This window comes from Talpa occidentalis, unplaced genomic scaffold (genome assembly GCF_014898055.3).
Source record: "Talpa occidentalis isolate TD23 unplaced genomic scaffold, MPIMG_talOcc4v2.1 talOcc4.2, whole genome shotgun sequence".
Classification (NCBI taxonomy): domain Eukaryota; kingdom Metazoa; phylum Chordata; class Mammalia; order Eulipotyphla; family Talpidae; genus Talpa; species Talpa occidentalis.
In genome coordinates this window covers 96,010,960-96,032,246 of record NW_023602073.1, presented here as the reverse complement: position 1 = coordinate 96,032,246, position 21,287 = coordinate 96,010,960, and the positions used below count along the sequence as shown (strand labels likewise).

Sequence of the window (21,287 nt, the reverse complement as noted above, 5' to 3'; positions counted from 1 at the left end):
CATTTAAAGACTACATGGATTTCCATTAATGTCAAAAATAAGTTAAGGATGTTGCTCTTAACCCTTCTGTTCAACATTGGACAGGAGATTGTAGTCAATTCAGTAAGACCAAAAAAAGACATTGAAATCAATATTGAAAGAAGTAAACTGTCTTTATTTACACCAAATGTACTCTTCTCTGCTGAAAGTCTATGGACTCCACCCTTAAAATGGCTTAATGACAAGTTAAACAAAGGTGCATGATACAAGATTGGTGCACAAAATCATTTATAGTTCTGTGTACTAACAATGAAAAATCAGTAATTTAAGTAAAAAACAACAAAATCATTCAATTGCATTAAAATATTTGATATCTAGGTGTAATTCTGACAAAAAGTTGTCACCTTGTTTTAGATAAAGATATTTTTAGATACAACACCAAAAGCATGATCCATAAAAGGAAAAAGTTGCTCGATTGGATTATACCAAATGAATATTTTATACTCTGCAAAACACTGGTAAGAGAATGAAAAGACAAGCTACATCCTTGGGGAATATACTTGCAAAACACATAACTGATAAAGAACTTTTATTCAAAGCATATGAAAAGCTCTCAAAACTCATTAAGAAAACAACCCACTGAAAGAAAGGCAAAGATTAGGCTGGGGGTGATTGGGGGTTGGGGGCTTAGGCTGGGCATCCAGTTACTGTCTCATCTCGTCAAGGCTGTGCCTTTGACTTTAAAATGAAAGTCCACCCTGAGTGCAAACTGGTCCAACCACTATGGAGAGCTGTGTGGAGATTCCTCCACCTACTAAAGGTAGAGCTTCCATATGATCCAGCAATTCCACTCCTAGGTATTTACCCAAAGGACACAGAAACATTAATTCCAAAGAGCACCTGCACCCCTCTGTTTATAGCAGCACAATTTACAATGGCTAAGCTTTGAAAACAACCCAAATGCCCAAAAATAGATGACTGTATCAAGAAGATGTCGTCCATGTACACCATGGAATATTACTCAGCATTCAAAAAAGATAAACACATGCCATTTGCAGCAACATGGATGGATCTGGAAGGGATCATGCTCAGCAAAATAAGCCAGAAAGAAAAAGAAAAATACCGGATGGTCTCACTCATAGCAGGAATCTAGAAAACCTAAATAAGGGACCAGGAAAAAGAATAACTATAAGAAAGAAAAAAATGAAAATCAACAAACAACTATGAACCAGAGACACATTTGGGGGGGGGTGCGGGGAAAGAAGGGATTGGGGTCAAAATCAGGGGGTTGCAATTGTATGGGGAATATAAAAATTAAAAAATTAATTAAAAAAAAGAATAAACGAGTTGAAAAGAAAAAAAAATAAAAGTCCACCCAGCTGGAAAAAAATGTGGAAAGAATCTGAATAGACATTTCTCCAAAGATAGATGGACAGCAATAAGCACATGAAATATGCACAACTTTAGTCATTAGAGAAAAGCCAGCTAAAACCATGAAGAGATACTGTAGTCTGCAGAATAGCCAGAATTGGAAAGACTGACCATCCCAAGTTTTGGCAAGGATGTATAAGAACTAGAATTCTCACAGGTGGCTGGTGAAAATATAAAATTATATAGCCACTTTAGAAGACAATGGCAGTTTCTTAAAAAATTAGACTTACACATATAAAATACATTCTATTCTAATCCTAGATACAAAAGAAATGAAACGTGTTAAGATAAAGATTTACATACTAATCTACAGGAGCTTTGTTTGGAATGGTAAAAGCTTGGAAACACCCAAATATCCATCAATGGATGAATGGGTAAAAATTTGTGTTATACCCATATAATAGAACACTACTCAGCAAAAAAGGAACACACTCTTTTTTTAGTATTTTTGTTGACATAGTAATATTGGTTTATAGTATAGTAAAACATTCATGTGTACAGCTTTATGTTTTGTTTTCTGTATGTGCTATATTGCATGCATCACCAAAAGTCTAGTTTCTATTCACTATACATTTGACCCCCTCTACCTGTTTTACCCACCCACACCCTCTTTCCTTCAGAATCTAAGAGTTAGTTTTTATTTTGTTTTGTTCATTTGCCTTGTTCTTTTATCTTCCACATGAGTGAAATCATAGTGTTTTCTTTTCCCATCTGACTTTTGATGCATGCAACAACACGGATGAATTGCAAAATAACAAAGCTGAATTTTATTATTAAAATAACCAGACATAAAAGAATACAGTCTGGGCCTCCCCGGTGGCGCAGCGGTTGAGTGCTGGGTTGCGAAGCTGCGCGCGGCTTCTGCGGCGCCGGTTCGATCCCCGGCTGCTCCCCGGCCACCAGAGGAGGGTCCCACATGGCGCGCAGACCTCTCCTGCCGCCCGCTGCTCCCCTCAGCAGTGTACCTCGGTCCTTCTGCCTGCTCTGCTCCCCGCTCTGGCTCTGGTGGGTTCTCTCGCCCTCCCGCGCTTCTGACTGTACCCAGTGCATGTATAAACAAAACGGACAGACAAACCAGCAAACAAATAAATAAAGCATGCCTCTATAAAAAAAAAAAAAAAAAAAAAAAAAAAAAGAATACAGTCTGTAGGATCCCATTTGTATCCAAAAGAGAAAATATAAACTATCGGGAAGCAGATCTGTGATTTTACTGAGAAGTGTAAGTGGCATTCAGGGCATTAAGTTACTTTATGTGGTGAAGGATATGTTTACTGTCTTGATTGTGTTGATGATTTCATATCAAAATGCATACTACAAACATAAATACATGCAATTTGTTCTGTTAAATCTGTTAAAAAATAAGAATAAAGCCAAGGAGAAAGATACACTATTAGAATCCATGCTAATAGCAAACACTACTAAAAATCAGATTATATAAATTAATTACAGATACTATTTCTTAAAATACATCAATGAATACTTTGTAAAGCAGAGACTCCTTTTGTAAAAATAATTTTTGCTAGTGAATACAGCTTATCTTAGGACTCCTAATGTGGTAAATATATTGCCTCAAGGAGGATGTACATCAAGTTTGCTGGAATAACCACAACGTGATTCCACTTCTTTTCAAGAACTTTTTATGAGCAACAATAGCATTATGTTGGTAGCGCTTTGTCTTGAAGTGGCAGAGGGACATTGTAGTCACTGGCTGTATCTGCTCTTAGATGCACACAGTTTTGTTCACTTGCTAAATTATGTGCTGTGATTAGATATTTACTCTGCGTGGCATCTGGGCCAAATTTCAACCCAGGACCTTACATGTACTTTAAGAAAGCATTGCAAATACTTGAAAATGATTTATTTCCTCGTAACACAAAGCTCAATTTAATATTTTAATTGGGACTATATATGTGTGAATGTTCCTTCTCAATCTGATAAGAAAATCTAACTACCAAGTTGTAAAGTACCCATGTGTTGATAGCATTTAATACCACTTCATACTACAGTTGTAATACTATTTTAAGAACCTGTGGGGGTTTTTCTAGCTAACATTCTCTGTCAATAACCTGTGACCCCTAAGTTCCCATACTTTGTAAACTCCATAAAAGCAGGAATTCCTATCATGTAGCCAAGTGTTTAGAATAGAGGGGGCAGTCAATAAATATCTGCCAAATGATGAAATAAATAATAAAGTATACATGTGTTTTCAGTGTTTGGGGTGTGCCAGTTAAAGTCCTGGCATTGTCACCAAGTCTTGGCGTTGTCACCATGGTGTAAACGGCTGCAGTAAGTAGAAAGGATAAAGGTCAACCATGGAACATGACTTCCCATGTTCTCTGAGCTCATTGTGCTCAGCATGAATGTGTGAATTGGCAATTCTGTTCTTCTGCCTGGCTCCTGGCAATGAGACAGAGAAACTGTGATGTTCTTTCTCATCTTCTCTTTCTGACTCAGAGAGCAGTGGTGACCCAGCCTCTCTTTCTTGCAGGGTGTAAACGGCATGTCTGTGGATGAGAAGCCTGACTCCCCCATGTATGTGTATGAGTCCACAGTCCACTGCACCAACATCCTCCTGGGCCTCAATGACCAGCGGAAAAAGGATATTCTCTGTGACGTGACTCTGATCGTGGAAAGGAAGGAGTTCCGCGCCCACCGGGCTGTGCTGGCTGCGTGCAGTGAATATTTCTGGCAGGCGCTGGTGGGACAGACGAAAAATGACTTGGTGGTCAGCTTGCCTGAGGAGGTACAGTAGTTTGGTCTCTTTGTGTGGTGCCTGATGGAGGCTTATTGACTTGAGGACACTTGACTGAGGAGGAGCTAGCAGGTGGGCCCTGTGCCATGTTCCACTTGGGAGGCCCCCTACACGTGAGGTTTGTGGTGCAGCCAGTTTCCATTTGATGCACTTAGAGTCTCAGAGGCATGAATATGATCAGAGCATCTTTCTTTAAGGGAAATGAACCTCACCTGTGGCTCATAGTCACACACAGTTTCTAGTTCACTTATTCTTCAGGTTTTGAGTTGTTCAGCCAGAGATGGGTACGGTCCTAAAAGTGGGATCTGAATCACTGGGACTGTAGCTATGATTTTTCTCTTTCAGATGGTTGAAGGATCACTAGATTTCCCTTGAGAGAAAAAGCGTGAAAGTAGTCACAGCACCATTCTTGCTTGAGGGAAAAATAAAAGCAAGCAGTAATTTTTACAGTTAATATAGTAAGATTCTAAGAAGTGTAAACTTGCTTTTCTCACCATTGTTGAAAATACCCTACTCAAGTTTCTTAACTACTTCAGTGAGTCCAGTCATTTCTGTATGTTGGGGCCACTAGTAACTGGACCTGTGCTGTTCAGATATGACATTTAGTTAGATGGTTTCAGGTGCAGGAACTCCAAAGACGTGCTTCACCGGGACAAAACACCACATTGGTCCCCCTTTGAATGGTGTACGCGGTTCCTCTTCTTCCAGTCTCCAGACTTCCCTTCACTTTCATGAAACCCAGGGTAATACTGAACAGCCTTCAGCCTTATGTTGAAAGCCAGAATCATTCCCTGTGTGCCAGCACAGCGTTTAACACTAGCACAGCCCCCAACAACTATGCAGGGGTTCCACTCCTGGGGCACAATCCACATCCACAGTCTGTGCCAATAGAGCCCCAGAGCTGTGCACTGATCCTCTGAGCAGCTCTTCACAGCAACCCTTGGAAAAATGAAGATCCCGTCACCCCGATGTAAGGTGCCAATGAGTACAACTAACATTCAGTCCCAGTTTCACAAACCCAAATGCTTCCAGAGGCTCAACAAATAATATAAATGAGAAAGCAGACTGTGTATAAGACATTAGGAAACCGGATACAGAAAAGCATCCAATTTCAACAGAAAGAGCAGATAAGCAAACAAGACATGGGGATCACCAGGCCCAGTCCTTTGTTAAGCAATATCTGCTATTATCCCTGTAGTGGAGAGAGGCCAGATGATAAAGTGTGGATTGCGGAAACTCTCAGCATTTTTATATTAGTACTCTTCTTTAAGTACTCACATAAAAGCTCCACTATTGCTCCTCATACCACTAGTTTGTAGATAACTATTGGGATAGCATGTAGAAAGATCCCAATACTAGGAACAAAAGGAAAAATCAGTTAAATATAATTCGGACTGGGTTAAGGAGGGATGTTTAGACACCAAATAATATAGGAAGGTGAAGAAATGGCAGCTGTGGTGTGACTGGGTGACCCTGAGCTGGATTTCCCTTGTCTATACTATTAGGGTGCTTATGCTATCTTAGTTAATGATAAATAGAAAAGTTCTTAGGATGGTTCTTGTCCCATAGTAGGCATTCATCAAATTAGGGCTCTTTCTTCTTTTCTAGGCAGCATAAATGCCTTTCTTATTCCAACTCTAGAATTCTCTGGAAATATTTGGAAAACTTGCAGTTATCCAGGAAAAGAGTGGGCATAGAATTAATTTTTTTAAGATTTATTTATTTATGCATGCAAGAACTGGGTACAAGCCAAAGGTATGGGGAGTGAGAGGATTCACCAGAGATAGAATGGGGAACAGAACAGGCAGACTGTCTGAAATACACTGCTGAGGGGAGCAGCGGGAGAGATAGGAGAGGTCTGCTGCACCATGTGGGTTGCTCCCTGCCTGGCCAGGAATCGAACTCATGCTGCAGTGGCAGCGGATAGTTTCATAGGTTGCGTCTTAACCCCTTGCAGCACCACGGAGGCCCTAGAATTAATTTATTATCTGTGGCAAGCCACCTCATTTATGGTATTTTGCTAATTTTTTTTAAAAGTTGGATTATAGTAAATATAGTTATAAATGAAAAATCCTGCTTTATATATGTGTGCTTGGGTCTCTCTTCAGTGACTCTTGGCCCCATTGGGGACTCCCTGGACTATGTGCTCCAAGCCCTGGCCTGCCCCCAGTTAGCTCTGGAATCCTAGGCACTAACCTCTCTGAGCCCAATTCTTACTTGTAAATAATGCTAAAATTCTGAAGTTCTTGAATTATTAATCATAATATAATACCAAGGCAGTAAAATTTAAAGAAAACTGGGATATACATGTACATGACATAACCTGAAAGTTACCTCTTAGTCAAATCCCAGATTACTGTTTATTTCCTTAGCATGTGGCACGCACTTTACCTTTTAAAGTAAGAGACACACTATAGAGATATCACATAACATTCTGCTACTTGACTTTTGATTGCTTGTATTTCAGTTAGTGAGAATTTGCTATGTGCCAATTTTCTTTCTTTGTAGCTTTGTAAAATGTTTGATGTCCCTCTATTGTCTCCATCCCCCATACCATTCAGGTATTCTGGGTATTCATGGACCTGAAACCTTCAGATATAAGTAGACATTTTTTCTTTTACATATGAAACATGAATCCATATTAACAGTCACCCAGTTCTAAGCATCTTGCCAGTGGAGCCGCCCCCCATGGTATCTTCCTCTGTGGGCCTGTGATTTTCTCCCAGACCTCCTCCCTCTGCTCCCAGCACCTGCCTGTGGCTCCAAGTGCCAGCAGCTCTTTTCTCTCCTTGACTGTACACACTGAAAATTCCTTGCAGGCTCTCTAGTTACTGTCCTCCTTCGCTCAGTGAATTACTTCATAGAATTTGAATTAAGTGGTAAATAAACAAAAATGCCAATACTACCGTGAAAAGTAGCTGCCTGAAACCAACAGCACCTGGAACATATGATGTGAAAGAAGGTATTTGATTAGCTCCTTAGAAATCTTTAAACCTCATTAAACTCCTACCACCAAATTCAAATCAACTCTGGCCCTTTCCCAGCCTGTTCACCTTGGTCCACATCTACACATCCTGGCTAGCCAGTCTTCGTGAATCTCAGGAGGCCAGCACAGCCATGTCAGAGAGCTCCTCCTTGGATTAAGAAACTTCCAGATACTGTCATCACTCCCACCCCAAATTGGTCAGTTTAAGTCAATCCCAACTCTGGCCTCCAGCTGCTGTTCAGTTGTTCAATTCTACCCCCAAGTCCTGACTCCCCTCAGGGAACACAATTACCAGCAAATCAGAGCCACTCACTCTTAGTACCCAGTGTAGCCTTGAACTGAAAGGGAGAGAGACTAAAATAGAGGTCTCCTTCTAGAAGTCAAAGACTAATTGAATGTTCTTGCTCTCTTTCCCTTTAAAATGGAATTATAGGGCCTCCCCGGTGGCGCAGCGGTTGAACACTGGGTTGCAAAGCTGCCCGCAGCCTCTGCATTGCTGGTTCGATCCCAGGCCACTGGGTGAGGGTCCCACATGGTGCGCAGACCTCTCCTGCCACGCCCGCTGCTCCCCTCAACAGTGTATTTCGTCAGTCTGTCTGTTCTGCTCCCTGCTCTGGCTCTGGTGAATCCTCTCACCTTCCCGCGCTTCTGACTGTACCCAGTGCTTGTATAAATAAATAAATAAATCTTTAAAAAAAAAATTAAAAAATAGGGCCTCCCCTGTGGCGCAGCGGTTGAGCGCTGGGTTGCGAAGCTGCCCGCAGCCTCTGCAGTGCCAGTTCGATCCCCGGCCACCGGCAAGGGTCCCACATGGCGTGCAGACCTCTCCTGCCACGCCCACTGCTCCCCTCAGCAGTGTATTTCGTTAGTCTGCCTGTTCTGTTCCCTGCTCTGGCTCTGGTGAATCCTCTCACCCTCCCGCGCTTCTGACTGTACCCAGTGCTTGTATAAATAAATAATAAATAAATAAATAAATCTTTAAAAAAAAAATCTTTAAAAAAAAAATTTAAAAATAAAATGGAATTGTAGTCCCTGGGATTTATATGACTTGAGTGTTGTCTCCCCATAGGAAAGGCATGCAGGAATTTCTTTCACCAAATTGTAAGACATAAGATATTGTACATAGTACTTCCATTAAATAATGAGGGATCACTTGATTTACAATTAGTAAGTGTATTTTGCACTAAGAGATGAAGAAAAAGTGGTTGATGTGCCCAGCATTGCAAGGCCATTCTTCCATTCCTCAGGATTACAATAGACTCAGTAATCACTCTCTTAGTTATAGAAACCATTTAGAACTGGATGCCCACTGTACCAGAAGTGTCATCATAGTCATGAACTTCAGTCTTATGATGTGACAGGTACTGAGCCAGAAATGGAGTGTGCCTCCTAGGAGACTTGTAACCAAATGGGTTTTTACATCAACCACATCCTCAGGAGGCTTACTGGCTCCCTCCCAGAATGTGTGCAAAACACACATTTGAAAAGGTCAAATGATAATAAGTATTGGAAAGTATAACAGAGAAAAGGGAGCCCTTGTGTACTCTTGGTAAGAATGTAAGTTGGTGCAGATACATGAGGAAAAGGTATGGAGGTGCCTCAAAAACTTTTAAATAGACCTATTAATTACATCCAACAATTCCCCTTCTTCCTATATCTGAAGAAAATAAAATGACTGCTTCAAGGGGATGCCTTAACTCCCATATTCATTCTGCATTATTCACAGTATCTAAGATATGGAGACAACCCAAGTATCTGCTGACAAATGATTGGATAAAGAAAATGTGAAGTATGTGCGCAGTGGAGTATTATTCAGCCTTATGAAAGAAAGAAATTCTATTTGCCGCAACATGGGCAGACCTGGAGGGCTAAGTGAATTGTGCTAAGTGAATTAAGCCTGACATAGAAAGGCAAATATTGCATGTTTTCACATGTGACATCTAAAAATGTCAAACTCATCGTAACAGAGAGTAGAATGGTGGTTACCAGAGGCTGAGGGGTAGAGCAAAAGGAAGATATTGATCAAAGGGTACAAACTTTCAGTTATAAGATGAATAAGCTCTGGAAACCTAATGTTTAACATGGTGACTGTAGTTAATAATAATGCATGATTTAACTGAAATGTGCTAAGAGAGTAGATCTCAACTGTTCTCACCACACACAAAAAAATGGTAACTTTGAGAGGTGATAGATATATTAGATTGTGGTGTACACATTTTACAGTGTATATTTCACAGTGTATACATATATCAAAACATTACATATATATCTCAAATATATTCTATTTTGTCAGTAAATTTTGATAAATATTAAGTACTAATTAATAAATATTTAGAAGAGGGGGAGAGAGATGATTGCTGAGACCACTTCCTTCTTGGGATTCTTTCCTTGTCCTTTCACCCTCTAGAGAAGAAGGTGTCTTGCAGGAAGTGGAAGAGTGTGGGGTAAGTATGGCTCCTTGAGGTGGGCCTTAGGCTTTCATAGGTATAAATATATTTCAGACTTCTGCTCACTCAGTCTATCACTATCATTTTCTCTCTCTGTCTCTCTCAACAGTTTAAGACAGATCTTTTTTTCTCAGTGCTAAACAAAAAAGAAAAATTGACTCAGAAGCATTCTGGAGAAAAGACATTTGTTGTTAAATCTTAACCAAAGGGTACAGTAAAGAGTTCAGCAGTATTACTGCTGAATATAGAGGGCAACAAGAAAATAGTGGGATCTTCATGTCTGAAAATTTTTAGAGGGTGTGGAAGTTGTTAATGTCTCTGAGATGATTTAGTTTCAGTCTTTTAAAAAAGCAATAAGGTAGGCATGGTTACATTTGGACAGTCTTTTCTGTGGTGTTACACACTGCACTAACTCTAGAGACTGCACTAACTCTAGAGAACAGACTGCACTAACTCTAGAGAACAGGATGCTGGTAGTATTCTGAGCCTGACTGTAGCTGTGGTGGGAAGTGAGGTTTGGTAATAAACTGTGGGTGAGGTCTTTGGGAAATTCCATCACCAGGATAAGAAAAAGAAAGCACTCACCAATCCCAAAGCACAGAGCCAACCCTTTGCCCTCCACATAAACAGAACTCCAAAGAAGCACAGGCAAATTTTAAGATCTGTAGAGAATCATGCAGGAGGGCTTGAGAAAGCTGCAATCTAGACCTTGGCACTAATTGCTTGTAAGGTCCTGAGCAAGTCAATCAACTTCTTTGTACTTCTCTCTCCAGACTCATTGATTAAGCAACTTTATTCAATAACAAATTCATTCAACGAGTATTTGTCAAGAGCCTACTGTGTAACAGGAGACACTGTGCTAGATACTGAGTTGAACCTTGTGAACAGAACAGTTTACATTCCAGTGAGGAAAAGGAGGAGAGACAGAAAATAAATCAATATGATCTATTCTTGATTGGATGCCATTGAGAAGATAATAACAGTGAAGGCGGGTTAAGGGAACCAGGGTATGGGTATTGTATTTTAAATATGGTGGCCAAGAATGGTCTGCTTGAGAGGATGACTTTTGAGCAAGACTTAAAGGAGATGAGGGAGCCAACCATACTGATGGCTAGGGGAGGAGTAATCTAGGTAGGAGGAATGGCAAGGAAAAGGCTCTGAGGCTGTAGGAGGCTTGGCATGTCTGACACACAGTAAGCAGAATGAGCAATGGGTAGACTGAGAAGAGACATATGAGAGCATCTTAGATCCAGACTGCACCTTGTTGGGCATATTACCTTTTTGGAATGAGCTGGGAGGCAGTTGGAGGGTTTAGTAAAAGAAGGTCCTTTTGGCTATATGAAAATAGATTAAAAGAGGGGAAGGGCAGAAGCAGGAAAAGCATTTAAGATCTAATGCAACAGCCTTGCCATGATGTAATTGGCCTAGACCAGGATGACAATAATGATATAGTATCAGCATCAGATTCTGGTGATACTTTGAAGGCAGAGCTTATCAGATGTTCTTAGAAATTGGATTTAGGATGGAAGTAAAAGAGAGGAGTCAAGGATAAGTCCAAAGTTTGGACTCTGAGCTATTGGAAGAACCCAGTTGCCATTAACTGAGATTGGTGAAGACTAGGGAAAGTAGGCTTGGAGTGCAGAGAGAGAGGGGAATGGACTAGGAGTTCTGTTTTGTACATATTAAGTTTAAGAGGCCTGTTTACATCTACGTGGTAATAACTAGTGCACGGTAGGATATACATGGATGGCATCATGAGAGAAATCCAGCCTGGAGATAGGACTTTTAGTACTAGAATTTCGGGGATATTGAAAGCCATAGGACAGGATACAATAATCAAAGGAATGAGAGTAAGTAGAAAAAAAGATGTCCCAGGATTGAGCCTTGAAGCTTTCTGCAAGTAAGTCAGGGAAATGAGGAGGAGCCTGCAGGGTAGACCAAGAAGAGGAGTAACTTTAAGGTGGAAGGAAAAGTAAACACATGTGCTGGAATCCAGGTAAAGAAAGTATTTCAATGAGGAAAGAGTAGGTAATTATGTCAAATGATTCCAGTATCCAACTAAAATGAAGGCTGAAAATTGACTGTCCCACAGCTTGGAAGCCATTTTTTATTTCACTGAGCATTTTTGAGGGTGCAGTCAGAGGAAAAACAAACTCTATGGTACTCAAGACAGTGTGGGAAGAGAGAAATTTTGAGAAAGCTAATGGAGGCTACATTTATTTTAGACCTTTTCAGTTAAAGAGAACAGAAAAGTGGGCCAGGAGTTCCAGGGAAAGTTTCAAAGGAGATTTCATTGTGGTTCTTTTGTTTTCAGTAGGAAGAAATTTCAGCATGCTTGCACTCCACGTTGGGTATTATCTGTATTCACCCTTCCCCAATTTTCCTCTTTCCTGGACACACAGGGAGACCAACTTTTTAATCAGTTGTGTTATGTGACTAGCATCTAATCAATGAAATGTGAAGAAAAATAATGTATCACTTCTGCTCTGAGGCAGTTCAAAGTATATATGGGTTCTTCATGTTGTTTTCTGTCCATTTAACTGGTGTCAGAGAACACCAAATAGTAGAACTGCAACCTAAGTCCCTGAGTCACTATTAGAGAAGAGTCATCTGACTTAAATTAATGACATGAATGAGAAGCAAAGTTTTATGTTAAGCCTTTCCAGTTTGGTGTTTGTGTTTATCTGTTACCACAGCATAGCTTAGCTCATGCTGACTAATACTTGGGCTGATGGAAAAGTTTCAAAAGAAAAAAAAATCTTAATGATACAGGAAACAGAAAACCTTTGCACAACAAATGTCATTGAGTATTTGAGAGAAAATGAGACCTACTAACTAGTTGGGCAAACTCAACTTAGCAAGACACATCTTTTTCTGAAAATGAAGTTGAACTGGAGGATCTCTGAAGTCCTCTCCTAGCCTGTAGGTTTTGGTCCTTGAACTTTTCTAGGTTCCTGCTGGAGGGAGAGAAGAAATCTTGCTGATCAGAAAGAGGAAAGATGTTGGATTGAGATTTAGGGAAAGAGAAAAGAAAAAGAACTATAGGATTTCAAGAGGAGTGAGTTTACTCCTCTAACTTCTCTTTGTAAATATTCTCTGACTTTTCAGAAATGGGCTCACAAGAGTGCACAGGTGCTGACCGCTAAAGAACTATAGAACCTTTGGGCTCTTTGATAAGGCAGATTGTAGAAGAAACAGATCATTGCTCACTAACCATTTTAGAAGGTGCTAGGATTAAAAAAAAGGATTTTACATTTAATGACCTCAATTTCAGTAGGATTGTTCAGGGAGTAACAATACTGGTTACCAACTTGGCTTGCAGAGCTGCTCTTCAGATTAATGAAATGTAATATGTTAAACTTCTTGGAAGGATGGTGCTATATAAACAGAAGGTGTTATTATTCCCATAAAAGGAAAGCACAGTCTCTCTGATGAAATGGCTCTTACCTCAGAATCCTCATTAAAAACTGTGGTGCAATTTTCCAAGTTGCATTAGTGAGACTTGGCAGCAGATGAAAAAAAAAAAAAAGCAAATAAATAGTAAGTCAAAGTATTCCAGGTAGTTACTTGCTAGGAAGTATGAAGTTTTCAAGTCCTAGAATCATGCTGATAATTTTGAAATGCCTAAAGGCAGAATTTATTTATAGTTATACAAAGGTGACTTCCAGCCCTGAAATCTGGGCTTGGGTATCAAATGAGAGTGCCATAAAGCAAAGCCATGAAAAAGAAGCTAATACTATTGTGATTCCATCTCCGAAGGCTGCTCGATGGAGCTGATACAGAGGAGGGGAAATCTAGTGTGAAAATAGCCACAGCAATAACTAATTTTAAAACTGAAATGCATAAGCTGTTTCCAAACCTCTTACATTTTTTAAATCCTGAGGCCAGTAAGTCCTATTTAAAGAAACTTATGGAGAGATGCGTTCCTCTTTTGGCATAGTAGAAGGAGTTGAGTAGACAAAAATGAAGACATATTTAAAAATTATTTTAAATGACCTGATTTCAAGACCAGGTTTAAAGATTCTTTTTTCTGTACCTATTTATCCCTATATTAATACCAGATGACCATAATAACAACATTTTAAAATGGATTTATAGCGCCTTTGACAGTGTAGTTGTTTGCATTAAATTTTATAAAACTTGTTACCACTGTATCCATTTTAAAACTATTCTTTGTATATGAGTTAAATGTCTCTTACATGTCTTTCTTTTCCCTCTTATGGAGCGTCTTAGGTATTTCAATTAAAATTAATAATAGCTTTAAAGACAGAGTTCAGAGCTATAAAGTTGCTCACTTGATCAGTAATCATAACTATTATTTTGTCATATTTAATCACAGAACCAGAGCCTTTAACAGGATATTTAATTAAACTTTTAATTCATGATAAGAAGTTAAATAGCACTTGGGAGGAGGTTTTTTTAAAATTATTTCCACTTCTCATCCAGATTACCCCCATCCAAAAAAAAAAAAAGGTGTGATAGAAAGACATAATGGCTGTCAGCCAAGGGTATTGTAGGTCATGCCAGCATGAGTTGGCAGCGAGCCATTGTCCAATTAGCATGGCTTCATCGTTGCAGAGTAATCACTCTTGTGTAGATGGTTGAGTCACTCATGATGTAGTGGTGCTTCACTCGAGCCAGTACTTCTTAGAATAGGTTTCTTGTTCGCTGTTATTACCTGCCCTACTTTACCAATAAAAGCACAGGACCGGTTAGGCTGAAAGCCGAACAGAAGAGAAACATCGATTATATATCTCATTTTTCTTTGCTTCCTGAAAACTGAGATTGCAATTAAACAGTGAAAGCATGGTGTGTTTTGTAAATGAGTTACAAGAAAATACAGTTTCTACATCAAAATACTCAGTGTTGCAATCCAAGAGTCGGTTTTTATTCTGTCTTTTCTTTGGCAGCTTTAGCACTTGGCAAAAATGTAAGGATATCAGTAAAGTTACCTAATAATCTTAATAGATTCACATTCCATTCAAAAACTTGGAATGCCACCAAACTGCTTCAGGTTTCAGCTCCATTGTTGGAGTGCCCTTGACATTTCTGGTGGGTATGGAGTTATACAAGCAGACAGCTTTTGAAAGAGACCCTTCTTATGGTGAGAACACCTGGAGCCTGGTTGGACAAGTTGTAAACCAGGAAACTGATTCAGGAATTTCTTAACAAAATGGATGATATCCAGACATTGGAGTGGTGGGTAGTTGTCAGTAGAAAAAGACTGTTCTTAGAAGCACAAAGAACAGAACATTAGTGTTGGCACTAATGAGTTCATACTTTTATGTTCATTCTTGTATGTTTGGGTTATTCATCAAATCACAGGCTAGATAAAGGGTTGGGTGGTTTTTGCTTTCAGGACTAGAGCAATTCAGTAATGGCACTTATGGTTTCCTAATATCTCAGAAGTGTTCTTTTTCCCATTAACTTGGTGCATAAGTAAAATTCATCACTTTGCCATAGATTCCTAAAATATGTTGACAGTCTTTCTAACTGACATTGGCAACACCTTCCAAGTAGCTGGTGATGCAGTGAGCTTTACTGTCTGAGGTGGACTTCTGTGTGCCGCCTGGCAAAGGCAGTGTGTGAAAAAGTGAATGTATCCAGCACCCTGGGTGGGATGGAGCCAGGCCTCCACTATGAGCAAGTTTTTTGACTGACTGGCAGCAAAGAGAAATACTGGCAGCTGTTCCCAAGCAAGCCAAAAGTTGGCCCTGGGGTGAAAAAAATATGCTGGAATTTAGCCAACAGAAGATTCCTGGGTTTAGAAGAAAATCAAAGGAAACATAAAGAAGGTCACAATTATAGCCTTCCAACTTGTTCAAGTAACAACAGTTTTATCTTCTGCTTTATAAAAGACAATATTAAATGTCATTGCTACTCATTCTTTTCTGTTTCTTTTTTTCTTTCCTGTTTTATTTTTGTTCTGTTGATTTTTTTTTATTTTTTTATATGCAAAATCAAATGGCAGATTACTCTTCCTAAAAGTGGTACATAGATGATGTCACTGGAGGCAGCACCAGCAACCAGAGCTAGAGACCAGAGCCGGTCTCTCAGAGCCATGGTCACACATATGCCCAACTGTGTTGAGTGATACAGGGTGGAATGGAATGATGTGTGGAGGTCACATCAAAAATCTATCCAGAAAGGCCCTTAACACCTCACAACTTGCCTATTATTCTTGTTTTATCAGTTATTCAAAGAGAAGTGTGGGGAAAATGGAAAGTTACTAAAAGGTCAGGAAATGTCTGCAGAAAGTCAGGCCCCCTCAAGGTCTTGCCTTACAATCATGAGTGCTCCAGTAAGACAAGATACTTTCATGTATGCATTGTCATTCTTCCTTCCCAACGAACAGCTTGAACTGTGTGGAAATATTTTTTCTGCCAAGTTGAGCTATGGTCGCCTAGGAATTAATTGACTTGTGCCCTACAAATATGAAGGTGGAAAGACTAAAAATGTGCAATACCAAGATTCAGAGCAAGAACTTCATAGTCAGGAAATCAGCAGGGTACTAAGAGGAGCTATCTGAACCACACCTTTTGTAACTCTGGAGACTTTTGGGGTCAGTTATATCCATTATTAGATTAATAGGATGTTCGTGTAGAGAAATGGGATGACCTTTCAAAGTTCTGTTTGACAAAGTATCTCCATGCCACCTATCTCAGACAGTTGATGTTGATTAGATGTTTCTGTTCACTAACAAGAAAAAGTATCCCAGTTACATAGGAGGGACTTTAAAGGAGAATTTTGTAACAGTGCAAGGTGCTTCATACTGAAGTGAAGTATAAAAGTAAATACAGAAAATTAAGAATTTCCTTCAAAGGAATTGAGAAAGAGAGAATGAGATTGAGATTAAAGTAGATATCCAAAAGGACAAGATGACTTAAGTACACCACTTCATAGAAGCAGGGGAATAGAGCCCATGACCCCTTCATATGTCACTTTGGGGAGCAGGGGGGTAACTAAGAAATATAAAGCAAGACCATCTCTTTTAAAGAGCCTACAATATCGTGGAAGAATCAATATAAAACTTTAGAAATCACAAGTAACCAATTCATTGTTGATGCCAAATTGTATTGGCTGTTATTTGTGCTTCAGAAGTTCAGGTGCGGGGAGCAAGGGGCAACAGTGAGGAGGACAGGATTATCCTTCCATCTCCCCCAGGAATTTTAGACCACCTATAACCATTGATTAGGACTTTGTTAGGGAATGCGTGGGGAGAGGTTATTCAGGACAGGATAGCAACAAAGCAAAGGCCCAAAAGAAAGCATTCACAGAGCATGGAGGACCCAACTTTGAGCAGCACAGAGGGTAGCAGCACAGATCTGACCATTCAAAATATGGTCAGATTATATGAGCTTACCATGAGAGAGTAAAATTTAGGCACAATAATTTAGTTTTGATAGGGTAAGCAATAACAGTTAACTGAATCACCATGAAATGAGATGTGGCATGGTGAGAACAACTTCAGGACTGTCTAGTAATGAAACACTTGATGGATGGAGCAGCAAACTGCTCCAGACAGAGGGCATAGCCAGGAGACTTCCATGGCACTAGCATGAGCTGACGAAGGAGTCTGCCTGTGGAGGAACTGGGAGGATGCTGGTGCCTTTCAGAGATCCTGAAAAACTGGGTGTGGGATCACATAGGTGAGGAAAGCAGCCATCAAGCCTTGCTGTTTGTCTGTAGTGCTGTGCATATACTCAAGGCACTGAGCATGCAGAACTGAAGGTACAGATATGAAGAACACCAGCACACAGATTATGGCTGAAACCACTGGGAATGCCTGATCCCTCTGAGAAAAGAGAAGCAAAAATACTCGGCGCTGTCGTGGCGGGTTTGCTGAAGAAGACCACTGGCCTTGTGGGACTGGCTGTATGTGACACTCTGCATGAGAGGCTAAGAATATTGTACACAAAGATTCTTGATGTTCTTGAGCAAATCCCTAAAAATGCAGCATATAGGAAGTACACAGAACAGATTACCAATGAGAAGCTGGGTATTGTTAAAGCAAAAACAGATGTTAAAAAATTAGAGGATCGGCTTCAGGGTGGTGAAATAGAAGAGGTGAGTCTTCAGGCTGAAAATGAACTAAGTCTGGCAAGAAAAATAATACAATGGAAACCATGGGAACCTTTAGTGGAAGAGCCTCCTGCCAACCAGTGGAAATGGCCAATATAATGACATGTGTGTTGATGAGAAACTGATGCAATTAAATGTTCTGTTAAATTTAAAAAAAAAAAAAAAGAGAGAAGCAAAAATAGGGCCGGGGCTGAGATTGAGCTTCAACACCTAGACTCCCATTGCTGTTTCCTCTACTGAGAACAGATTTTCTCTGGATTGCTGCTTTTAATTCTGTCTTCACTTATTTAGGAAATATTAAAGACCCAATAGTTTATCAGACTGAGGATGCTATATATTTATAGATGTTCTCTAAGGTACCTTCTAAAAACTATGCCTATATTGCCCCATAGTCAGTACAGCCAAATACAAGCACCTGCAAGGAGATGCTTAATTTCTAAAGAATAAAACCCTGAAAACACAACCCCAGTGTTGTTTGTAATCCACTGCTACATTTTTAAATGCCAGAAACAGATTCAGGCCAAGATGGCCACTGGGGGCTAAGACCATTATGATGAGTGTTTGATGGACATTAATATATCACCAGAGCAACATGCACAGACACAAGTAGCACCACACACACACACTAACCCAGGAAGGGGTTAATCTGAATATTACTCCTAGTGGGTCAACCAAATCTTAGCTGTCATGTGATGTGAACATTCATGAAATACACATATTCCCAGTCATGTATTCAGGGTACAGCTTGACTTCATAAAACCTTTAGATCTAGCTTCCAGTTAGAGGGAAGTCAAAGATTAGAGAAACTGGCTTAATAGCAACATTGAAAACAATGAGGCAAGTCCAGAGGGTAGGACCTTCTGCAGGATAAATGACCTGATCTCTCCTGAAAGTCCATGTCATGAGAATGGGACTATGCTAAATTAAACAAGTTTTAAGAGATTTAAAAAAACAGATTTAGTGTATCATCCTGTCATCCTGGAGTGATTACTAGATAGGACAAATCAGTTACAAAGGCTTTGGGGAGCGAATTTCTAAGATTCAAGTGTATTTTGAGTATTAGATGAAAATTCCCTGAAATGGAAAGGTGCTGACAATTGGCAAAGGCAGACTGAGGAAGAACATCCACAATATAATGTTGGTTTGGTTAAAAATATATAATGGAGGGACATAGAGGGGGCAAGAAAAGAGCCATGAAGACATTTGCTAAAGTGTTAAGTGTTGACCTGTGAATGATGGGAATGTGATGAGTTTTGTTTTGCTTGTCTGTGTTTTCCAATTTCCTACAGTTGTACATTACTACATTTCTGTGCTATTAAAATGGCCATTTGAACAGTTTGGTGCATAGAAGGGAATGAGGGAGAAGACCAGGTGAAATATGGAAGTATAATCCTGGGAAAATGAAACTCCACAGTACGGCTTTGTGTGTGATTTCAAAGGTTCTGTGAACCTCATCAGTTTCTCCTAAAAGCACCAGTGCTGCCCCCAACCTTCCTCCTCCCTTCTGTCCAGTCAAAGCTCTCCATTCTCTTAAGAAACTCAAGTTCCTAACTTAGAGCAGACATGCTTGGACTCACAGTCTCATTTGTTATATGAGAACCCAAAAGCAGTAAGGGAATAGATTTCTTCTAGTTTCTTCTCATTACAAGTTTGACTTTTTTCATATTTAAATTTACTTGGATCATTGAAACCTACAGATGCCCTTGCCATCCTGTATGCTTTTTGGAGTTACATCTTTGGAAATTAGCAGTGCAAGTTTCAGTGGAAATAACTCAGACGTTTGCCAAGTCTCTGACCCTGTCTATCCCCAGACAGAGAACGAAGTTCTCACCATCTAGTCAAATCTTGTGTGACTCTGAAGGAAAGTGGGGGTGTGGGCTTGTCTCTCCTTTCCTGTCACCCTGGTAGACAGGTACTAAAACTGAAGAAAAAGGAGAGTCTTTTCATGAATATTTTCAAACATTTAAATATCTATAAATGTATTCTTTGGGAAGTCACTTGATAGGCTTAGTATTTACTTCAGACTCTTATTATATACAGAATATCTCCAAGTAGCTACTTCATCGTGAATGTGGCAGGATTAAATAAAGACATGCTTTTATTTAATCAAATGGATGTTGACATTTTTGAAATCTAACAGTAAAAGAAGCTCATCCCATCCTTCCCTGGCCTTTGTTAAAGAAGGGCATCATACCTTCACCCCCTGATTCTAGGAAGCCTGGACCCGTGGGTCTCGCTGGAATTCACACTGTTTCCTTCCCTCTCCACAGTCCCCTGCCTCAGAGGGGCTGCTCACTGGGGGACCTACAGCAAAGAGGTGGTTTCCCTCCATCATACCCAAAGTCTGGAAGAAGACAACCGACACATGTGTTATTGGTACTTCAGAAGAGTGAGTCACTCTAGAAAGTGATGCTCTGGTGAGTCTGTACTGGTAAGGCTCACACAACCTGCTTTGTGGTCAGTGGAAATGTGCTGGTTCTTCCTTGCTTCTCCTTCGGAGTCTCTAGAAATGTCTTTTTTTTCTTGACTTTTTCAAGTGATTTTTTTTCTTACATCAATCTTTAGCCTGTTTTCATGGGATATCTACAGTATTTAACTCTTCTAATACCCATGTGTTCGGCTGCTTAGGCTGCGTAACAAAATATCACACACTGGGTGACTTAAAGCAACAGACATTTAATGTTCTCACAGTTCTGGTGCTCGAAGTGCAAGACCAGGTGCTGCAAAGTTGGTTTCTGATGAACCCATTTTTCCTGGCTTGCAGACAGCAGCCTTCCGCTGTGTCCTAATGTGACTTTTCCTCCATGTGGAATGAGAGGGAGAGAGAAAGACGGGAAGGGACACTCACTGTATATACTTACTGCGTATTGAACTGGTTAATCACACAGAATAAATGAATCAATTAGATTAACTTTTGAACCCAGTACTATTGCTAACCGTGTGCTATGTCCTAGAATAAAGGAAATTAAATAGGACCAAATGAGTGATCTTTGATTGACTCTCAGATAGAAAAAAAATCTATAAGTATATCTGTAAAGGGCAGGAATGGCTACTGAGCAGGTTTTCTGATCCCATGCAGACCGGGTAAAGGAGGAGTCAGAGTCCTCAGTGGTTTTGCAGGTTTTATTGGGATTACCAGGTACACGGCAGGCAGGGGCGCTGCGGGGCCGGTAGGCTGGCAGGCCTCCCAGCCCCCAGCAGGTCTTCACTCTGGGCTCTCCGGCCTTCTCTCGGCTTCTGCTTCTCTTGCTTCTCTCTCTGCTTCTACTCATTCTTGACTTCTTCTGGCGTCCCCGTGATGCCACCCTTAAAAGCCCAGTCTTTCTGCCTAGGTGTACCCACTTCAGGTGCCTGCCATCAGGCATGCATTCAGGACCACAGGGTTCCCTCATCTATCCTAATGGCGGGAGGGCAGAAAAGCCTGATACCTTTTACCTACCCTGCAGTCCACCCCCTCAGGGTTTTCTGCCATACAATCTACATATATACAATTTTCTTAGCAAACATAAACAATGCAGCCATGGCCCACAAAAGCAAATACATCGCAATATAACAAAATACAACAGAACACAAAGTCCAGGCAGGGCCCCAACCTAGTGGCAAAAGACAA

General features: G+C 40.2%; 2 protein-coding genes across 3 annotated transcripts in view; both read left to right on the top strand.

The window, feature by feature from the left end:
• BACH2 (BTB domain and CNC homolog 2) overlaps positions 1-21,287 on the top strand; it is a 338,428-nt gene that overhangs the window by 253,189 nt on the left and 63,952 nt on the right. For both annotated transcript variants that reach the window (XM_054699033.1, XM_037520113.2), the window contains one exon: positions 3,899-4,153. In XM_054699033.1, the coding sequence (XP_054555008.1) occupies positions 3,911-4,153 (243 nt within the window). In that variant the 5' untranslated portion in view covers positions 3,899-3,910. The remainder of the gene's footprint in view (positions 1-3,898; positions 4,154-21,287) is intronic.
• LOC119252699 (NADH dehydrogenase [ubiquinone] 1 alpha subcomplex subunit 5-like) lies at positions 15,548-19,939 on the top strand. The gene has a single exon (XM_054699034.1). The coding sequence runs from the start codon at positions 17,378-17,380 to the stop codon at positions 17,774-17,776; it is 399 nt and encodes a 132-aa protein (XP_054555009.1). The 5' UTR covers positions 15,548-17,377; the 3' UTR covers positions 17,777-19,939.

Coding starts and splice junctions, on each gene's coding strand:
- LOC119252699 (XM_054699034.1), top strand. CDS start 17,378: ATGCCTGATCCCTCTGAGAAAAGAGAAGCAAAAATACTCGGCGCTGTC.